This window comes from Alexandromys fortis, unplaced genomic scaffold (genome assembly GCF_014885135.2).
Source record: "Alexandromys fortis isolate MF-2015 unplaced genomic scaffold, M_Fortis_MF-2015_v1.1 scaffold_143, whole genome shotgun sequence".
NCBI classification, from domain to species: domain Eukaryota; kingdom Metazoa; phylum Chordata; class Mammalia; order Rodentia; family Cricetidae; genus Alexandromys; species Alexandromys fortis.
The window spans coordinates 315,863-336,932 of record NW_026068044.1 but is presented as its reverse complement, the minus strand read 5'-3'; the positions used below and the strand labels follow the sequence as shown (position 1 = coordinate 336,932).

The 21,070-nt window shown below is 41.7% G+C and overlaps 1 protein-coding gene across 4 annotated transcripts in view; it reads left to right on the top strand.

Annotated features, from left to right (window-relative positions):
- Positions 1 to 21,070, top strand: part of Myom1 (myomesin 1) — a 135,256-nt gene that overhangs the window by 100,530 nt on the left and 13,656 nt on the right. For all 4 annotated transcript variants that reach the window (XM_050166185.1, XM_050166186.1, XM_050166184.1 and 1 more), the window contains 8 exons: positions 4,621 to 4,777; positions 5,819 to 5,925; positions 6,038 to 6,082; positions 10,139 to 10,275; positions 11,043 to 11,187; positions 13,010 to 13,069; positions 13,344 to 13,411; positions 19,972 to 20,085. In XM_050166185.1, the coding sequence (XP_050022142.1) occupies positions 4,621 to 4,777; positions 5,819 to 5,925; positions 6,038 to 6,082; positions 10,139 to 10,275; positions 11,043 to 11,187; positions 13,010 to 13,069; positions 13,344 to 13,411; positions 19,972 to 20,085 (833 nt within the window). The remainder of the gene's footprint in view (positions 1 to 4,620; positions 4,778 to 5,818; positions 5,926 to 6,037; positions 6,083 to 10,138; positions 10,276 to 11,042; positions 11,188 to 13,009; positions 13,070 to 13,343; positions 13,412 to 19,971; positions 20,086 to 21,070) is intronic.

The window sequence follows — 21,070 nt, the reverse complement described above, 5'->3', positions numbered from 1 at the left end:
TGTCTGTTTACAATTCTCTTTTTTTTTTCTTGCCATTTTCAACCATTTGGGTGCCATTAGCAATGCCACCACGATGGTAGGTCAGACAAGTGTGACAAGTGGCAAGACTGCTCAGTGATACGTGCCACTGACCACAGCAGTTCATCTCTGTCTGAGTTGGCTGTTCTTTCAAGATTTTAAAGGCACGTATGTCAGACTCGTGCACATATACACATGGAGCAGAATGAGAAAGCTCCTATTAGTGCTCGTGTAAAAGACTGTAGAATTACATCTCATTATGAGGTGGGCAGGGAAGTAACAGCTCACCGACATATGATCTTTTAAGTTACTATTTTATTATCTATTTATTGGCTTTTTTAAGAAAAGTTTCGAGGGGTTTATGTTATCCCTCATCATTTCTTAGCTCCTTCTCATACTGGGAGGTCAGTACAATACCACCTGTGAGATCACTGTGAGATCAGATGGCCCTGTGTCTACAGTAAGGATTTTTATAGGTTGAAGCACTGACTAGAGACAAGTTTTCTTTTCCCTGAAGGTTTATTTCTGAGCATGTGTGTATGTGTATGTGTATGTGTGTGGGATATGTGTACAAGAGCGCAGGTTATCTTTGAAGTCCAGAGAAGGGTGTTGGCTCTCCTGGAGCTGGAGTCCGCGTGGTTTGTTAGCTGCTGTGAATGCTGGGAGCCAAATGCAGGTCTCTATAGGAGAAGAACACACTCCTAATCACTGAGCCATCTCTGAAGCCCCAGAGCAATCGGAAAGCCTTGTCAGTCCAAAATCACCCTTCATTTTCTCTGCTCTAATCCCGATGTGCCACGTGAACCTTCATGTTTTTTAAACAAATTCACAAGTTGTTCCTGAAAAATCCCGAGTCATTGAAAACTTTGGTTCCCTTTTCCAACACACTTCATGGGAAAGTGGGTTGGCCTTTCCGTTAGATAAAACTGCTCGCAGGGGTCCTTTCTTGACTGCAGGACAGCAGATGTGGGTCTTGCTTTGGACTGTACGTGTAAAGTGAAGTAGGAAAGCTATGGCCACTAGGACAGTGCCTTTATTTCACTTGACGTTTATCAAAATATTTATGTCATGTGGAAGCTTTAATATAACACGTTCCAGCAAATATCATAACAGTTTTTAACTATGCTTCTTTTAAGTCGCATTTTTAGCCCAGTGCCCAGAACATGTTAGTATGTACAAAAAATATGAAAGATGGAGTTTCTACCTTTAAAGAATTTAACTCTATTCTCAATGATTAAAGAACCAGAGCAACGTTTTAGAGAATTAAAATGCTACCAAATAAATAGTCATCTTTGTAAGCTTTTATATTTTAAACATTAGGACCCAAATAGTTCAAATTGGTTTTATCTGTTCTCTTTATTGTCCAGTTATTGAAATAAATTAACTACCATCATCCATCATAGCTACAATTAAATTTGCACAGGTTGGAGAAATGTTCACACCACTCTTTTCTACTTGCGACAATGTTACCATGTGCCAATCCGATATAGTTGACCAAGAAAAGTTTCACAGACAAGGAAAATGCTTAGATACTAGCTGAGTCTGCAACTGATTCTTTCGTCATCGTCTATCCTAGAAACTAGTTATTTTAAAGTTACAATTGAATTTAAAAAACAAAGAACAACCATGTTCTTTTCCAAAATTATAAAATATCATATTTCTTAGGTTAGATGTCAGTTATAAGGTAATGAGGTAAGATTCACACATGTTTGAGATAAAGGGAATGCATCAGTTAAGGTTTAAATAGTATATTTGAAAGGAAATATAGAAAGGAAAGCAACATCTTTTGTTTCACTTCATATTTCATATAACATCACCAGTTACATTACAAAAATTAATCCCCATAATGCTTCAATGAGTTAGCTCTCTCTTCTCTCAACACTATTGAGGCATTAGGACATCAACTAAGCTCGACCATTCTATCCTGGCACACACTTGTGTTTAGAAATATTTGGCTATTAAACCTACCCTGAGTTTGATCCTCAGCACCATGAAATAAGTAAATAAATAAATTAAACGAGCTGTATAGGTACAATACCTTGAACAAGAGTAGAAACATATGTACAATATGTTTTTAACAAAATTAATCTCAAATTTGTATCAATATACAAAAATTTGTACATAATATACAAAAGTCCAATCCAATGTAAAACATTTAAAACTAATAGCTGCTTTTTAAAAGATTCAATAATCTACCTTTTTATCTTATCATATCTATATTCTCCCTTTTTTATTTTTAGAGTAGATTTAATAATCCACCCCTTTATCCTATCCCCTTTTTTCTTTTCAAAACAAGAACCTTGAATCTAATTTCCTTTGTTTAGTTTTTTTCCTTACCATTACCAATAATAACTTGTAACCAATCCTTTAAACAAAGACAAACATCCATAATCTATTTTTTTGGGAATGTAGTTTTCTAAGATACTTCTTGCTAATTGGGGGTGCTGATAATCTCATGGGGGCCCAAAGAAAATTTAGGATTATGGTCAGTCCTGACTGGAGCATTCATGAGGCTGGATTATCTCAGCCAGCAGTCTTGTGACTGTTCTGGATGTAGAAGTCATAGAAAACCCTTCTCTATTTAAGTTTAACCTGGAAGTAACCAGTTAGGGTTATCAGAACTGTCACTAGTGATGTATAGATAGATTCCATGTGACAGTCCGGAATTCTCCAGTGTGAGCAGGGCCCTCAAGAGTGGACTTTGATCCATGAGCATTGGCTCTCAGGGAGCTGTGTGTTTTTATTTCTCGGTTTGTGGCCAGGTTATAAGTGGGTGAGGCTATAGAGTTCAAAGGTTCTCTACAGAACTGGGACAAAGGTGAAGCTAGTGGGACTGCCCCTGTTGGTCAAACGCTAGTATTTAGCTTTAGAAGAAAAAAAAAATCAAGTTTTTAGCCCAAATAATACTTTTCTTTTACAAACTTAAGTCATGGCTTTACTATAATAAAGAGCAAGCAGGGTGATTCATTTTCCCTGGAAAAGGATTACAGGTAAGAACATAATAAATATGAATAATTGGTAATGCTTCCCAAGTAAACACTATGCAAAAAGTTAAAAGATTTCGTTAACGCCCATCACTTCTGTCCTCATTATAGTGATACAAATATGCTGACTTTGTATTCTCACAGTGACTCTTGAAAACTCTGTGTTGTAATACTACCTGGGCACAAAGACTCTTAAGCACCAGCCTTTGCCTGAATTCCAGCAAGCATATTGGTTAGGACTTTATAACATGGGTGTGAGCATTATGTCACGAGTCATATGCTGTCAGGAACAGAAATAAGACAGGGCCTGCAACTTTACAGGGACCATATGGCAGATGCTTCACTTCAGGAACAATTAAGCATTTGGTTGATTCCTATTTTAGGTCACTTATGAGTCAACTATGATAATAAACATCCCTTTAAAATAAGACTTAAAAAATCTGCTTAAACTAGGGTTCTTTCCACTCTTTATATGTGTTATCCATCACTTTCTGGACATATACACAGATGTGGAAGTTAAAGTGTGCATTGCCATCAGTAAGAACACAAATATGTCAGCTATCGGGATCGGGATTCAACAGCCTGCAACTCATTGTCTGGGCTCGGTTTCTTCTTGAACGTCCCTAGTAGGACTTTGGCACTCTCTGCCGCCATTGATGGTTATATTGGACAGTGCCCAGGATGATGGGCTTTCGTGGTGGAATCTACAGACAAAATAGCATTCCTTTGGGAAAAAATCTATAGGAAAGTTTTCTAATACTTGAAAAAGAATATAACTACATCTTTCTGAGACTAAATATAATTTTCCTTATATTAAAACAAACCAAGTTGAGCTGATGACTGAATTTGTATAAGTAGAGCACATTTTGCTTCTTTCAAGCTAGATTTGATAATAGATATGCTGATGTACAAACTTTAAATTGCTCTATTGGACATCAGTTTTTCAGTAAACCCTGTATCTAGTAGGTCACCAGAAAAGGTTAGAAAGACATTTTTTAAAAGTCTAGAGAGAAATTTCCAGGAGAAAGTTGAATGAGTAAGCATTACATACATTCTCTCACCCAGAATTATGTCCTTTTCCAAGGAAGAATGTCTGTGGGAACGTCTTCCACTCACCCCATAACCTCAGCAATTTTAGCAGCAACCTAGAGAAGATTATTACTGAATCATATTCAAATTTAAATGGGGATAAGTTCAAGGGGTGTGATGCATTTCAAGATCGATTCCTGGATTTTAAAAGAAAACGATACAGAGTTATTTTATTTGGGAGACTTATTGAAACAAAGTCATAAATCAACGTTTCCTTTGCCTAAGACTCTGTTCATAATGACAATCAAATCCATTCCCTCACTGTGACGTCCATGTGAGCTTCTCCTCAGTTCTGGACAGACACAGCGGGCTGTGGTGTTGACCTCACGTATGAAACACAACAGATTCGGTTAATACCATGTTACAGAATGGAAGTTGAGCTGCAGTGAACACTGGGGACCTATCCCTGGGCCAGGGATAGCTCTTGGTATAAGGCTAAATAGAAGAAGGCATCTCAACACAAGAATTCTTAGGTAACTGGTTTCTACGACGAATCCCACATGCCTTTTTTTTTTTTATGATCTTCTAGGTACCAAAGAGGTCGTTGTAAATGTGGATGACGATGGAGTCATTTCCTTGAACTTTGAATGTGACCAGATGACGCCCAAGTCAGAATTCGTCTGGTCCAAAGATTACGTACCTACTGAAGACTCTCCGCGGTTAGAAGTCGAAAGCAAAGGCAATAAGTAAGGAATATCTCAAGCTGGGCGGTGGTGGCACACACCTTTAATCCCAGCACTTGGGAGGCAGAGGCAGGCGGATCTCTGGGAGTTCGAGGCCAGCCTGCTCTACAGAGCTAGTTCCAAGACAGGCACCAAAGCTACAGAGAAACCCTGTCTCAAAAAACCAAAAAAAAAAAAAAAAGTAAGGAATATCTCTAATATCTCATTCCAGTTTCACCATAAGAACACGAAATAAGCTCCTTGCCCCCTACTTAACTTCCTGGGAATAAGAAGATGAAGTCATAGCTATTTTATGTCTGGCGTTATAAAAGCACATAGCCAGTATAAGCCTTAAAATACTCCTCTAACGCATGGTTCTTGGAATAGAACACATTTGGCTAAAGAAAAAGACAATCACATTATCAACTTTTCTCCTCGCTGATTCGTTTAACATTTGAATGTTTAGTTGATCTTAGATGACAGACACCATGACTGGTAGTGGAGCTCGCCCAAGTGAAAAAAACACAACAATCTTTAATATTGGTCTGTTCATTAATTCATACGCTGTGTTCCAGACAGGGGCTGGGTGCCATGGACGCAACAGAAAGCAAAGCAGAAGCCTGTCTCTGAAGGCACAGGCATTTCGCAGGGGGATAGCCCAGTGTTGTGTCAGTTCTTAAGAGAAGTACAGGAATAACATAGAAACAGCCAGAGTCTCCTGCCGTCTGCCCTAGAGGAGAAACACTTAGACTCCCCAGCCAGCCAGGAAAATGTCTTTGGAGGATGTATATTATATATATGAAACACAGCTTGGGGACAGGGCATTCATACCTGTGCCCCATCATCCTACAAGAGGTCAAAAAAGGCTCCCTAGTGGAAATGACACTCCACCCAAGACACCAAGAGTTACCAAACTTTAGCCTAGTGGGAGTGAGGAGGTGGGTAGGGACATGGCAAGTGTCCCACACGAAGGGAGTATCATGTCCAGGGGATCAGCGATAGGGTGAGTTGACAGTCACACAGACCTTTCAGGCTCATTTCTAAGAAAAATATTTTGTTTTGAAGGACAAAAATGACCTTCAAAGACCTCGGGACAGATGACTTGGGCCTCTATTCTTGTGATGTGACAGACACTGACGGGATAGCATCAAGCTACTTGATAGATGAAGAAGGTAACTTTAAAATCCGTGCACTCCTAGGTCTGATGTTGCTTTCATTTTCCTGTTATCATCACGTGACACTTGTTTTAGAAGGTAAAGGTTTGTCTTCTGTTTCCCCACACAGAAATAAAACGTCTGCTTGCCCTCAGTCAGGAGCACAAGTTCCCAAGTAAGTATCCTAGGTGCGGTCACAGATTCTAGTTTTACCAGCGTCACCTTGTGACAGCTCCCATGAGATTAGGAGGAGTCTGAAGCCCTACCTGATGGCTCAGTCCTGTGATCTTAGTCACTCTGTAGGCGGAGACAAGAGGAAGGCAAGTTCAAAGCCTGCCTGGGCCACTAAGTTCAAGGCCTGAATAGACAACTTGACATGAACCCTGTCTTTACCTAAGAGCTTTAAAATACAAGCTGGAGCTAGAGACAGGGAAGTCGTGAGTTCGTGGTGTGGTCTGGGCTAACTGTCAGAGGGAGGAAAGTGGGGGCGAGAAGACATGGAAGGAGGAAGGGAGGGAAGAGAGAGATAGGGAGTGGCTTGGGATATACATCACATGCCGGTGTCTACAGAAGAACTTTCTAGAAATGACACTTTTCTTTGCCATTTTTCTCCAGAGATGCCAAGGTACTGACATAGAAAAAAAACTACTTCATGAGGCTGTGGTTGGTAGAGTACCTTCGTAGCACTCACAGATGTCTGGATTTGAACCAGATGTAGTGGTATACACCTGTTATCCCAGGTAGAGGAGGTCATCCTAGGCTATATAGCAAAATAGGTAGATAGAGGCCAGCCTGCGCTACCTAGGACCCTGTCTGTAAAGAAAGCAAACAGAAGAGAGAGAGAGAGAGAGAGAGAGAGAGAGAGAGAGAGAGAGAGAGAGTAGGAGGGGAGGAAAGAAAAAAGAAAAGAAATAGAAACACATTTCCTGCTTCATTCTACAGAGCAGTGTGAAGATCCGTAGGTGTAGTATGGGTAATTATGTTCTTCAATTTTGGATCACATTTGTATCCCCTAATGATACTCATTTATACGTTTTAGGCAAATCTGTAGTGATGGCTTGTAATAGAATATTCAAAGGTCTAAATAAAGGCAATCAAATGATAACACTTTATACTCTTGGAAAACAGGGTAAAGAAGAAGAGCCCTTCTGAACTATTTATAAGTCCTAAATAAGGCACCTTCCTTATAAAAGATTAAACTCCACCGTGGACACCTAAGAGAAGAGAAAGAAAATATCACCCAAAAGGCTCACTGGTCTGAAACGATCTCTTACCCAGTGGCCAAAGTAGAGACACCTCCAGAGAAAAACAATCTAGTGCTTGAGAAAGCAGACTAAAAAGTGGCAGATACGCTCCCTCTTTTCAAGGAAGAGCCTAAAAGACTCCTCGATGCTTACAGCATATTTACTTGTTTTCCATATTCACTGCGTATTTATTATCCTTTGCCCTCCCTCTCTTGAACTAGGCTTCCCGATGCTTACACATGTTTACTCCTTTGCAACTATGGAGTTTCGGGAGATTCCAGCACATGGCCTTCACTTCCTCTGTGTGTTTATTAGCCATGGAACTAGAGATCTTATTGTAGATGATGACTGAAAAGTTAATTTTGAAAACTGTACAGAAGGTGACAGCCTCCCAGGACATTCTTTGTCCTGTGACCCTGAGCAAATCGCTTCCATTTCCCTGGGTTTTGGTTTCGTTTTCTAGGATTGGCTGTTGTGACAGTTCTTAGGACCTAATAAAAAGCTGTCTCTAAGGTACATGTTTACATCCTCGTCTCAAGCCTGGGAGAAGTGGAGAGAAGCACTAATCTAGTTAGTAAATACTGTTCATGTATCCAGGCAACAGCTTCCCCAACAACACTTACACTTAGGCTACAAGATGGTGGGGAGAGAAGTCAAGACAGGGCGTCACTGCTGAGCTCACATTACCTGGGCCTCCCGTGGTCTGATGATCATATAGGCTTGGAGGTAGTGTAATTAAGGGAGTCGTAGCTGACTCATGTTGCTGTCACCTACACTGAGAAGTTGTATCTTGCATAAGCCTAAGGATTATTATAATTGTGGCTTCTTGGAGAGAGGGTGACAGCAAACTCGAGCTTCCTGTTAGAGACCAGCTGTGACAATGTGGTTGGCACAAAGGGCAAGCCCAAGGGCGTGTTTCAAACTCTGAGCATGAGCATCAAATCCCCAAGCCAGTGAAGTTTTCCTTAGACCCTTGAAACCACATTTTAAATGGCACAGTTCCAGTATTTCCTTTCCCCAACCACAGTGGTGACGTCACTAAAGGACCATTTTCAGAGATCTTCCACAAGGGTCAAGGCAGCATATCTAATTTTTTAATTCATACCCACTTCTTCCTGGTCAAGGAAAACATTACGTCCTTTTGTTGATATTTATAAGGTTTTAAAAGTCTCATTTCTCACTGAATGTAAATTTTTAGATATTCGGTTCCTCTATCCTTTAATGTAGTAAATTCTCCTCTGTAAAGCCATTTTAAAAATATTTTCAAAGCCGTTAAGCATGCGCCTTCACTCTACCAATAATATGTTTTCTAAACTGCCAGAGAAGGTGATTTGTGTCTGAGAAAAGGAAAAGATAAATGAAAAGTATAGATGTAAAATCTGAAAATAGTGTGGCCTGCTGTGCCAGTGATGATATTGAGTTGCACTGTGGTGAGTCAGAGGATAGAGTATGTGCCATCGTTAACATCCTGCCTCCCAGTTCGTCATCTGCAGACATTTGCTCTTGTCCCATCTACACAAATAATGTATTGTGCGCACACACATAAGCCTATAGCCATAAATATAGACACACAATACATTACGCTTTGTAATTATAGGATATTATTGAAGCAACTGGAGGGAAAACAGATACCAAAATACTAATAGCCAATGTTTATACAACATTTGTTATGTGCCAGGCCCTTTCTAGGGCATTTATACGGAATAGTCATTTGGACATACACTGACCCGGAAAGGCTCCCTACTGTGGTGGTTTAATTCTAGAGGTTAAGAACATGAGGCAGGGGACTAACAGCTAGACCAGTTGCATACAGCTGGTGAAGCCCAAGGGCTGACTCCAGTGCTGTTCCCATAACCATGACAAAGTCTGCCTCCATGTAGGCACATGCCATGTTTGCTCTGTGCCCTCAGGGAATTCATGGTCTGTTTTCTTCTAGACAGTATTCTCGTGATTCAGGTCAGACACAGAACATGAAAGGCTCCCAAGGAAGCCAGTCCCTTCCTTTGCATTGCCACTCCAAGTCAAACCACTCACGTGTTAGGACCTCCGTGATGGAATCTCCAGACGTTTCTAAATGATGCTTTCTATCCCCAAGACCTGTTTGTAGTAAGGATTAGCCTCTGGTCTTGGGAACTGTCTTTTATCACACTGGAAAACCACAGTGTCCATCAGAGAAATGGAACTAGGACAATGAACAGCTCAGAATAGCAGGGATAATCACGGGCTTAGCTCTGTGGCCTAGATGTCATGACTCTTACTTAGCATTCAGCTTTTTCGTCAGTAAACTTGGTGGGGGAACAGAGACTTGCCTTCCAATTACTGATCATTACCCGTGGTATGTTAATGTTTCCCATTGTACCATAGTTAATTGTCTGACTGTCAAGTGAGGCACACCATATCCATGTTGACAGGCTTAAGAGGGGGGGGCAACTGTTCAAGATCTTGTTTCAGCCCCAGAGTCCGTCTTCTCTCTCCAAGTGCATCTCCTCGGCACAGAATGTCCAAGCAGAGCAAACCTGTAGAGATTCTATGGAGTGGACAGAGGAAAATGCAAAGAAAGGCATCTCTGCAGCTTGACTGCCACAGAGCTTGTTCCTAGCAGACTTAGGGCTAGGTGCTGGCCATCCTGGGCCATCTGAGAACTCTTCATTTTTCCTTGTGAACGCCCTTGGATAACCTTGACTAAAGCTGCAGTGGAGAGTCACAGATGTTAACCAGATGTTCCCCTATACATCACTTCACCTTCCCTGTTTTTACAATTGGGACAATTATGATTCAAAAGGGGTGACATCCCAAGGATAGCAGCCAAGGCCTCTGTCCCGTATTCTGAGGTCTCCCTGTAAGATGCTCGCTGTCTCTGTGTCTTGAAGGAAACAGGGGTCTGCGTTGCTATTGGTATTGACTTTTTTTCCTTGTTAGAATGTCTGTATCAGTATTGTTGTTTACCAGTGTGATCACTTACTATGTCTATTTTTATTTTTTCCTAGCTGTCCCAACTAAGTCAGAGTTGGCAGTTGAAATTTTGGAGAAAGGTCAGGTTCGGTTTTGGATGCAGGCTGAGAAGCTGTCTGGCAACGCCAAAGTCAACTACATATTTAACGAGAAGGAAATTTTTGAAGGGCCGGTAGGCTTTCCCCTCCCTATTTTTTCCAATTAAACGCCTTTAATCCCAGCACTCGGGAGGCAGAGGCAGGCGGATCTCTGTGAGTTTGAGACCAGCCTGGTCTACAGAGCTAGTTCCAGGACAGGCTCCAAAGCCACAGAGAAACCCTGTTTCAAAAAACCAAAAAAATATATATTTATTTATTTTTAATATTTTATTTATATTTAATTTTTAAAAATAATTTCATCCATTGTACTATATATACGTCATTTCTATCCCTCCAACCCCTTCTCCAACTCTTCCCATGCTCTCCTACTTCCTTTTAAGTTCATGACCTCTTAATACAACCTTCTGAGTCCACTTAGTGTGGTTTGTATATGTATGTGCTTAGGGTCGACTACTTGGGACTGGATAACCTATCAGGGGGCTCATCCTAGGAAAGACTGTTTCTCCCTCTCTTGGCAACCATTGCTTGCCCGTAGCTCTCATTTAGGGATGAGACCTTATGAGATTTCCCCCATCTATATTGGCATACCAACTGTGAAGGTCTTGTTTGGGTGGTCATATTGTTGAAATTTCAGAATATTCATAATCAATTCCTGTCTAATTCATACACCCACATAATGTTCCCTTTTCCAGGAATAAGATTTTTAAGCAATTTTCTTAGTTGTCTAGAAATTTTTAAATTATGATTCTTTGGGGTTCATTTTCATTTTATCAGGGTTATTGTCTTCAAGGCCAAATGTCTTCCTTTCCGATTTCTCTCTCTCTATCTTTTCACGTGGAAGAAATACAAGATGCACATTGACCGGAACACTGGCATTATTGAAATGTTCATGGAGAAGCTGCAGGATGAGGACGAGGGAACATACACATTCCAGATTCAAGATGGAAAAGCAACTGGCCATTCTACTCTTGTTCTGATTGGAGATGGTAAGAATTCTGAGGGACAGTCAGGGAACACTTGGCTTACTTATTTCGATGTAAATACCTCATGGCTTAAAAGAGATCCCGCGACTGGCATCTGGAACTGTTTAGTGAATCCTGAGTCAAATTACAAAATCTAGTCAATACTTCCCACAGTATCCCATTACAGTATCCAGTCAAACTTCCTATAGTATTCCATTACAAAATCTAATCAATACTTCCCAGCGTATCCCATTACAAAATCTAGTCAATACTTCTCATAGGATCCCATTACAAAGTCTACTCAATACTTCCCATAGTATCCCATTACAGTAGCTAGTCAGTACTTCCCATAGTATCCTATTACAAAATCTAGTCAGTACTTCCCATAGTATCCCATTACAAAATCTAGTCAGTACTTCCCATAGTATCCCATTACAATAGCTAGTCAATATTTTCCATAGTATCCCATTGCCTTGAAATGAACATTACTTAAAAAAAAAACACTAAAATTGTTCCTGATTTTCAGGCATGACTGGACTTAAATAGTTTCACGTGCAAATAACTACTTACCACTAAATTCTCCAGCCTAGAAAGCTGCAGTACAGACAGAACTATGTATATTAGCAACAAACCATGACACTATTTTTTAACAATATGTGCTTACTCTAAGTTACTAAACACTGGAAAGAAAGATGTAAAGGTACTGACTGAATGTGTGCAACCTGTCAGTCATATATTGTAACTAGACTGCAGAGGGCAGCTGTGATAAACGCCTGCGGAAGCCAACATGGCTTCAACAGTGGCCCTTCCACACGCTGCGAAGACTGATGGATGTCTATATTTGTAACAGCCAGTGTGGCTTCATCATTTCCTAGGCGGATGACCCTGGGAAAGTTGTTTAGTTTTGGGGCTTGGGAGAGGGCCTAGTCAGTAAAGTTCCTGCCTTGCGAACAGTAAGATCTGAGTTCAGATGCCCAGGACCCACACAAGGAGCCTAGCACGGCAGCTCACACTAAGCTCAGTGCTGGGGAAGCAGGGACAGGAGGATCCCTGGGGCTTGCTGCCCAGCCAGTCTAGCCAGTGTAGTTAGAAATCCTATCTTTAATAAAAAAGTCTTTTTATTATTATTTTCAAGTATGTGTGCATGTGTTTCTGTGTTCTGTGTAGGTATGTGGAGAAGTGTGTTGGAGCTGGGGTTACAGATGGCTGTCAGCTGCCCAGCTTTGGATGCTAGGACTTGAACTCCAGTCCTCTGCAAGTGCAATACTTGCTCTTAATCACTGAGCCATCTATCTCTCCAACCCCAAAACCCTGTCTTAGAAAATAAGGTGGAGAGGTGGGTGTGGCAGTGCGTGGCTTTAATTCCAAGCACTTGGGTAGCAGACGAAGGCAGAGCTCTGTGAAGTCAAGGCCAACCTGCTCTTAAGTTCCAGGACAGTCAAGGCTACATACTAAGACCTGTCTTGGCCGCTGTGTGTGTGTGTAAGGTAGAGAACAGTTAGTAAAGATACCCAATGTCTACTTCTGCCCCTTCACACACACACACACACACACACACACACACACACACACACACACACTCACTCACAGACTCACATATACACAAAGTTATTAGTTTTCAAAGGCTGTCTCTATAAACATCAGAACAAGCAGGGCCGTCACAATGTCTGAGTACCATAGCAATGAAAATAGGCCACCTAGCACAGTGGTTGTTGTGCGTATTCGTGGTTGTTGTGCGTATTTGTGGTTGTTGTGCGTATTTGTGGTTGTTGTGCGTATTTGTGGTTGTTGTGCGTGTTCGTGCTGCTCAATTCAATATCACACTTCCTTGTTTTTCTATTTCTAGTTTATAAGACGCTCCAGAAAGAAGCTGAATTCCAGCGACAAGAATGGATCAGGAAACAAGGTAAAAATAGACATTTTTTTTTTTTGGTATAAAATATCCCAAGGTTATTTCTATAGCAAAGTTAAGTGAACAGCACTGGTTATGTTAATGCGTGGTAAGATAATAATTTAAAATAGTTGTTATTAAATATGTAGGCATTAAGATATTTTAAAACTAAATTCACAATTTTAAGAAAATCTTACTTCAAACACAAATCGCCTCAAGATTTAAGATGAACTTTGATCTTGCACTTACAGCTAATTAAAAGATTGCTTATGTCATTAAAATTTCCCAGGCCCCCATTTTGCTGAGTATTTGAGCTGGGAAGTGACTGGTGAATGTAACGTGCTATTGAAATGCAAGGTAAGGGGGAGCCTGGGGAACGTGGGAGAGGGTTGAAGGGGAGGGGAGAGGCAGGGAGGGAAGCAGAGAAAATGTATAGCTCAATAAAATCAATAAAAAAATTTTTTTAAAAGAAATGCAAGGTAGGAGATGGATGCATTTTTAATACTCAGGAGCAATAAAGATGAGACTGTATGTGGAACAGGACCCGTTTTTCCTCTTCCGCTATTTAATCCAGAGTGATGAGCAACAGGCGCTGTGCTGTTGACTGCTCTGCGTAAACCAGCAGGAAACTGTGATAGGGAAGGTGTCACCCTAGCTACACTAGCTACAGACAGCATGACCTCTCCAGCCACAGCTTTAGCGTCCCTTCTCCAAAGTGATTTGCATCATAAGTGCTTGGTGTTTAGGGCTAATTTTGTTTTATTTGGGATTTTGGAATATTTTTTATTTTGTTTGTATAATGAAATGTCTGAGAGAACTCAAATCCGAATATAAAATTCATTTATGTTTCACATATATTTAGACATAACCCGAAGGCATTCTGTGCATTATTTTGGATAATTTTGCAAATGAAGCAGGGCTGTGTGGTGTGGAATGTTCCACGTGTGGTTCCATGCTCCACTGCCTGGTTTTATGTCTCAACTTGACACAAGCTAGAGTCATCAGAGAGGAAGGAGCCTCAGCTGAGGAAATGCCTCCATGACATCCAGCTGTAAGGCATTTTCTCATTTAGTGATCAATGGGGGAAGAGCCCAGCCTATGGTAGGTGGTGTCTTCCCTGGGATGCTGGTCCTGGGTTCTGTGCGAATGCAGGCTAAGCAAGCCATGGGAAGCAAACCAGTAAACGGCACCCTTCCATGGCCTCTACATCAGCTCCTGCCTCCAGGATCCCGCCCTGCTTGAGTTCTTGTCCTGACTTCCTTCAGTGAAGAACAGCAATTGGAGAAGTATAAGCCAGACAAACCTTTCCTCCCCAGTTTGCTTTTTGGTCATGGTGTTTTGTTGCAGCAATAGAACCCCTAACTAAGACACGTGCTGTTGTTGCTCAGAAAGCTGCAGGTTGTGGAGCCATGCATGGGTTTGGCCTTTAGGTTAGGGTGGCCACCTTCTGTCAATTGCAGAATGTCACACGTTACTTTCATTTTACGCTAAATCTGCGTTCTAAGTGGTAGACTATTCCTGGCCCACTCCAACTCCTGTCTTATTCGGTGAGCTTCTCTAAGTCATGAGATTTGCACAGAATCATAGCTGAGTGTGCCCAGCTGTGTCTCCCTGTCTTGCCTCCATGCTCCTTTCAGGGACTGGAGTTGGGAATTGTCAGTGGGCTTAGCCTCTGGGAAGATCAGTGAGGAGGGGATTCAAAACAGCATTCTAAGCTGCCGTACACTTAGCATTTTGTTTTTAGCTGAGAAGATCATTGAGAGTTTAAAGGGCAAATCGTTGAGAGTTAAAGGGCTGTAGCTCAGGGGCAGAGCACTTGTCTGGCATGTGCAAGGCCCTGAATTTGGTCCCTAACTAAAATTAAGGCTTTGAGGAGCTGAGCATGATGGTACCATCATATTCTCTCAGGGGGATCCTTTAGGCCTAGGACCTAGAGGACAGCCTGGGGTTATATAGCAAGACCATCCAACTCAGAAATGAAGTTTTTCCCCAATTAAAATGAAATTTTAGTGAAGGAATTGTTGGGTTAAGTAGACTGGGGTCATGATGACTCAAGACAGGAACCATGTGTTGTGTGAGCTGCGGGCCGTGTTCCGCCACCCAGCTCCCGCCACCGGCTAGCTTTACCCGAAATAACAACACACAAATTGTATTCATATAACACTGCTTGGCCCACTAGCTCTAGCCTCTTACGGGCTAATTCTCATATTTTGCCTAAACCCGTTTCTAATAATCTGCATAGCACCACTAGGTGCACTTACCGGGAAAGATTCAGCATGTCTGACCTGGCGGCTTGCTCCATCGCATCTGCTTCAGAGAGCAGAGCTATAGCATCTGCCCGGGAGAGGGGAGCATGGCGTCTCTGTCTGAGGCATCTGCCCCAGAGAGCAGAGCTATCCAGTCTGAGCTCACTTCCTCTTCCTCCCAGCATTCTGTTCTGTTTACTCCTCCCACCTATGTTCTAACCAATAAAATGGGCCAAGACAGTTTCTTTATTAGCCAATGACCTTCCTCCATCAACCATGAATCTGGCATAGTCATAAAACTGGAGCCAAAGTACCCAGTCCCTGCTAGCCTGAAAAAGTCAAAGAAGCAGGAACTAAACAGACCTACGTACGAAAAATTAATTCTAGATTTCTGCCCCTCAGGAAATGGTAAACTTGAAAAACTCATTCTCAGCAGCCTCCCTGTCACCATCCTTCGTGTACCTGGCCTGCGGCTCTCACTCAGCATCTTGTCTGCGTGGTGTCTCTATAATATACCCTTCCCTGAAGCCGCATGTCCGGTCCTTCTCCTTTTGTGCTACCTATGGCTGTCTAGGCGGTGGGCTCTGGAGTCCTCTTCTAATGACTTCTCATCAGCAGAACCAGATCCTTCCGCAGGTTCTGAACAGCAAAGAGGAGCCTAAAAGTAGTAATGGCTGTTCACACATACCTATTGTGCTGCTGCTCCAAGGCCCAAAATGACCTTCCACTCATCCCAAGGCCCTGTTTAATCATCTCAGTCTGATCTGAACAAACCTTCTATGGTAGCTTTTTGTTACACCACTGGGGAAACTTAGAACAGCAATTTACTATTCTACGTTATACTTCATGGAGTATGTGAGCTAAACATTTAGACTCATGAGACTCACGTGAGCCCCAGGTGGTTTACTCCAAAGGACTGAGAAAGAGCCCTAGCTTGCCCACAAAACACTGTTGGGTACTATTCCACTACAGGAGTACACACACACACACACACACACACACACACACACACACACACAAATATTCCCTTTGCTACCCAAGGTGACAGCCCAGGAGACAAAGTCCACCTAAAGCAAGAGCTGGAAGCTCCCTGGCTTCAAGAAACCACAGAGAGATGGGGCTGCAGGGATGGCTCAATGGATAAGATGGGGCTGAGGTGGGTATGATGCCCATGCCTTTAATCCTAGCGCTTGGAGACAGAGTGGATCTGTGAAAGTTCTAGACCAACTAAGGCTACATAATGAGACCCTGCTCAAAAACACTAAAAGGAGCAGTGGCTGCTCCTATAGAGGACCTGGCTTCAGTTCCCAACGCACACGTGGCAGCTCATAACTGTCTGTGACTCAGTTCTAGGGGATCCAACATCCTCTTCTGGGTTCTGTGAGTACCAGATGCACATGTGGTACATGTATATCTATGCAGACAACACACACACATACATGATTGGTATGCTCACAATTAATAAATGGGACTTCCTGAAATTGAGAAGCTTCTATAAGGAAAGGACGTGGTCAACACCTTTCAAGACAAAATGGCAACCTACAGATTGGGAAAAGATCTTCACCAACCCCACATCACATCGGACAGTGAACTGATCTCCAAAATATATAAAGAACTCAAGAAACTTGACATCAAAAGAACAAATAATCCAATAAAAATGGGGTACAGACTTAAACAGAGAACTCTGAACAGACGAATCTCAAATGGCTAAAAGACACTTAAGGAAATGCTCAACATCCTTAACCATCAGAGAAATGCAAATAAAAAGAACTCAGAGATTCTATCTTACGCCTGCCAGAATGACCAAGATCAAAAACACTGATGACAGCTTATGCTGGAGAAGATGTGTGGTAAGGGAAACACTCCTCCATTGCTGGTGGGAGTGCAAACTTGAACAGCTGCTTTGGATATCAGTATGGCGATTTCTCAGAAAATTAGGAAACAATCTACCTCAAAACCCAGCAATACCACTTTTGGGCATATACCCAAAGGATGCTCAATCATGCCAAAGGACATGTGCTCAACTATGTTCATTACAGCATTATTTGTAATCGCCAAAACCTGGAAACAACCTAAATGCCCATCAACAGAAGAATGGATAAAGAAAATGTGGTACATTTACACAATGGAGTACTACTCAGCGGTAAAAAAAAATACATCTTGAAATTTGCGTGCAAATGGATGGATCTATTAAAAAACATATTGGCTGAAGTAACCCAGATGCAGAAAGATAAATATCATATGTACTCACTCATAAGTGGCTTTTAGAAACAAAGCAAAGAAAAATTAGCCTACATTCCACAACCCCAGAGAACATAGACAACAAAGAGGATCCTAAGAGAGACATACATGGATCTACATAGGAAGGAGAAAGACAAGATCTCCTGTAAATTGGGAGTGTGGAGATCACTGGAGAGGGTAGAAGGGGATGGAAGAGGAAGGTGGGGTGCAGAGAAGAATGTATAGCACAATAAACAATAAAAAATCCAGAGTATTTCTAATTTTTCCAGTCCAGATGCAGATTTCCAAGTTGGTTATCTTTATCTGTGTTACCTAGTAACACAATAGATTTCTGTAATTTAAAAACCAGTTAATAACCTTTTGTGTACTGACTTCACTCTTGTTTAAACAGTACTGCTTCTTATGCTCACTTGCTAGATGATCTTTTTAAGGGTGTGTGTGTGTGTGTGTGTGTGTTTTGCAGGGCCTTGTACTCCACCTCTGAGCTACATCCACAACGTAGCTGAAATTCTTTCAGTGTAGGAAAACATGAATACTTTTGTTTATAATGAACATATAATTACTTTTTGGTTGCTGTGATAAAGCATCATGACCAAGGCATCTTATAAAAGACAATGTTCAGTTGAGCTCATGGTTCCTGAGGGTTAGAGTGTATGATGGCAGAGCAATGGATGGAGACAGAAACAGCTGAGAGCAAGCATGTCAGACATGAGCAAGCAGCAGAGAGAGCACACTGGGAATATAAAGTGGTATATTATTTGTGTGGTTTTTTTAAAGACAGGTTTTCCTGTAGTTTTGGATCCTATTCTGGAACTAGCTTTTGTAGACCAGGCTGGCCTCGAACTCCCAGAGATCCGCCTGCCTCTGCCTCCCGAGTGCTGGGATTAAAGGCGTGCGCCACCACCACCTGGCTTTGGTAGAGGTAAAAGGTCTCTCTAGTGACTGGCTACTTTGCTTTTCTGATCTTCAGGTTGAACCCCATTATCTATCTCTGGGTTTTTATTATTTGTGCTACAGGAATGGCAGGGAGTCTTTTTAAACCTCAGTGCCAATCCCCAGTGACATACCTCCACCTACAAGGCCACACCTCCTAATCCTTCCCAAACAGTTCTACCAATTGGGTACAAAGTATACAAATATATGAGCCCATGGGGACCATCCTCACTTAAACCCACCACAAGTAAACATTTCTCCATGCTTGTCTTGAAGCCATATATCCTCTTACCATCTGTTCAATGTGATCTTTGGGGGGGTTGTTTTGTTTTTCTGATTTTCATGAAGTCTTTACTCTTTCATACAATTTTTAATTTTCAAGAAATACATGGATATATTCTTCTTTGTGAAAAATAATTCAAGTGTTGCAGAAAAAGCTTAGGATCCCTCTAAGAATATGCAATGGTTTTATATTATGATGTATGGGTTAGGATCTAATGCATCCTTTCAAAATTGCTAAGTAATTAAGTTATTAAGCCTTACTTCTTTTTTACATATATTTATAATCTCCATTTATCCATTTTATAAATTTTCAGATATATATTGGAGCTTATTCATCCTGTTATTCCGCTGGAAGACTATTTTAATGCTGTAGGAATTGTCTTTCTTTAGTTTGGGGATTTTTATTTTTATTTAAGCGTTTATGTTAACATATAGCATCCTTTCTTTTCATGTCTACCTAAGAACTCTGCACTGGAAGCAGGGTCACATGTTAGCCAGGTTGCTTTCAAACCCCTGGGCTCATGCAATCCTCTGATATCACTGGGACTGTTATACTTACCACCATGCCACTCTGGGCCAATGGCTTTGTTTTAAAGTTGGAGAGTACTTCACTTCCTTGATTTCCCTTGATTTATGTTCTCTGGGGTTGTGGAATGTAGGCTAATTTTTCTTTGCTTTGTTTCTAAAAGCCACTTATGAGTGAGTACATATGATATTTATCTTTCTGCATCTGGGTTACTTCAGCCAATATGTTTTTTAATAGGTACTTCTCCTTGGCATCAATTTTAAGCTGCTTTTGAAACAATGTAGTATTGCACATGCTGGCCTGATCACTGATCTCCCCACTGCTTTGAGAATGAGCCTGGCAATGGGACAGTTTCCATTCTAGTCCAGTTGGTCCTGTATATTCATGCAAGAAGCAGATCCACCAACCAGTGTGGCGTTACTGCATTTGTCGTGGAAATACGATGTTAAGACAACTTTTCCCGCTGGAAATAGAGATCCTCTCGATAGGTTTAGTCACTGGTGTTCACTTATTGTAACCCTTTCTCGACTGCAATAGCTTGGGACTGTTTTCTTTACAAATCTGTGTGTTCTGACTCTGGTTCAGTGTTTTTTCTAATTTAATACCCCAATGTGTTAAAAACTGCTTACCGTCATAAAATAACATGTATTTCCTTATTTCAAGGAGGGCAATTATGATTCTTCCTGCAGGTGGCAAATATTAAAAAGGAGACTCACATTGTGTGGTACAAAGATGAACGGGAGATATCGGTGGATGAGAAGCATGACTTTAAGGACGGCATTTGCACCCTGCTCATCACAGAGGTGGGTGGCTACGGACGTGAGAGCTGCCTCAGCAGAAACTACATTCATCAGTTGTTCCATGCCCGAAGGACTCACCGCAGCTTCCATCTAACTGCTAGAGGAATGTACTTACAATCCCAGTGGTGGAGATACAGGGACAGATGGATCCTGGGGCTTTGTGGCCAGCTGGTCTGGCTGAGTTGGAGAGCTCCAGGTGCTAGTAAGCTCCGGGTGCTGGGTCGGAGCTGGAGATGCGGCTCAGCGGTTAAGAGCACTGGTCGCTCTTCCAGAGGACCTGGATTTGATTTCCAGCTCACAGTCATCTGTAACTCCAATTCCAGGGGATCCAATGACCTCTTCTATTAACTTCCTTGTAATCCTTCCTCAACTAAAATAGTTTGGGACTGATTTCTTTAGAGATCTGGGCCACTGTCCCCAGTCACAACATGCATATGATGTAGAGACATATGTACAGTCAGAGCAGTCATACACATAAAATAAACTGTTAGACACAAACAAACTTGGCAGCTGGCTTCTCAAGAGGAATACCCAAGGTTGATCTGTGGCCTCTACACACACGTGTGTTGTACGCACATCCTTGCCTACCCACATGTTGGCAGAGCTTTCTGTCCCCCCAGGTCCCGCAGTTGTTCAGTCCCAAAGAAACACACAGAGGTCGGCATTAGTCATAAATAGGTTGGCCTATTAGCTCAGGCTTCTTATTAATTCTTACACCTTAACTCGTAATTCTTTTCTGTGTTAGCCACGTGGCTTGGTACCTTTCATCATTCTCACACCTGTGTCCTTTATGTCTGGGTGACAACTGCAGACTGAGCTTTCCTCTTCCCAGAATTCTCCTGTTCTTGTTGCCCCACCTCTACTTCCAGCCTGGCTACTGGCCAATCGGCGTTTTATTAAAAATAATACGAGTAACAGGATAAAAGACCCTTGTTGCGCAGTATACACTCATACGCACATGAACACACACTCACGCACACACGCGTAT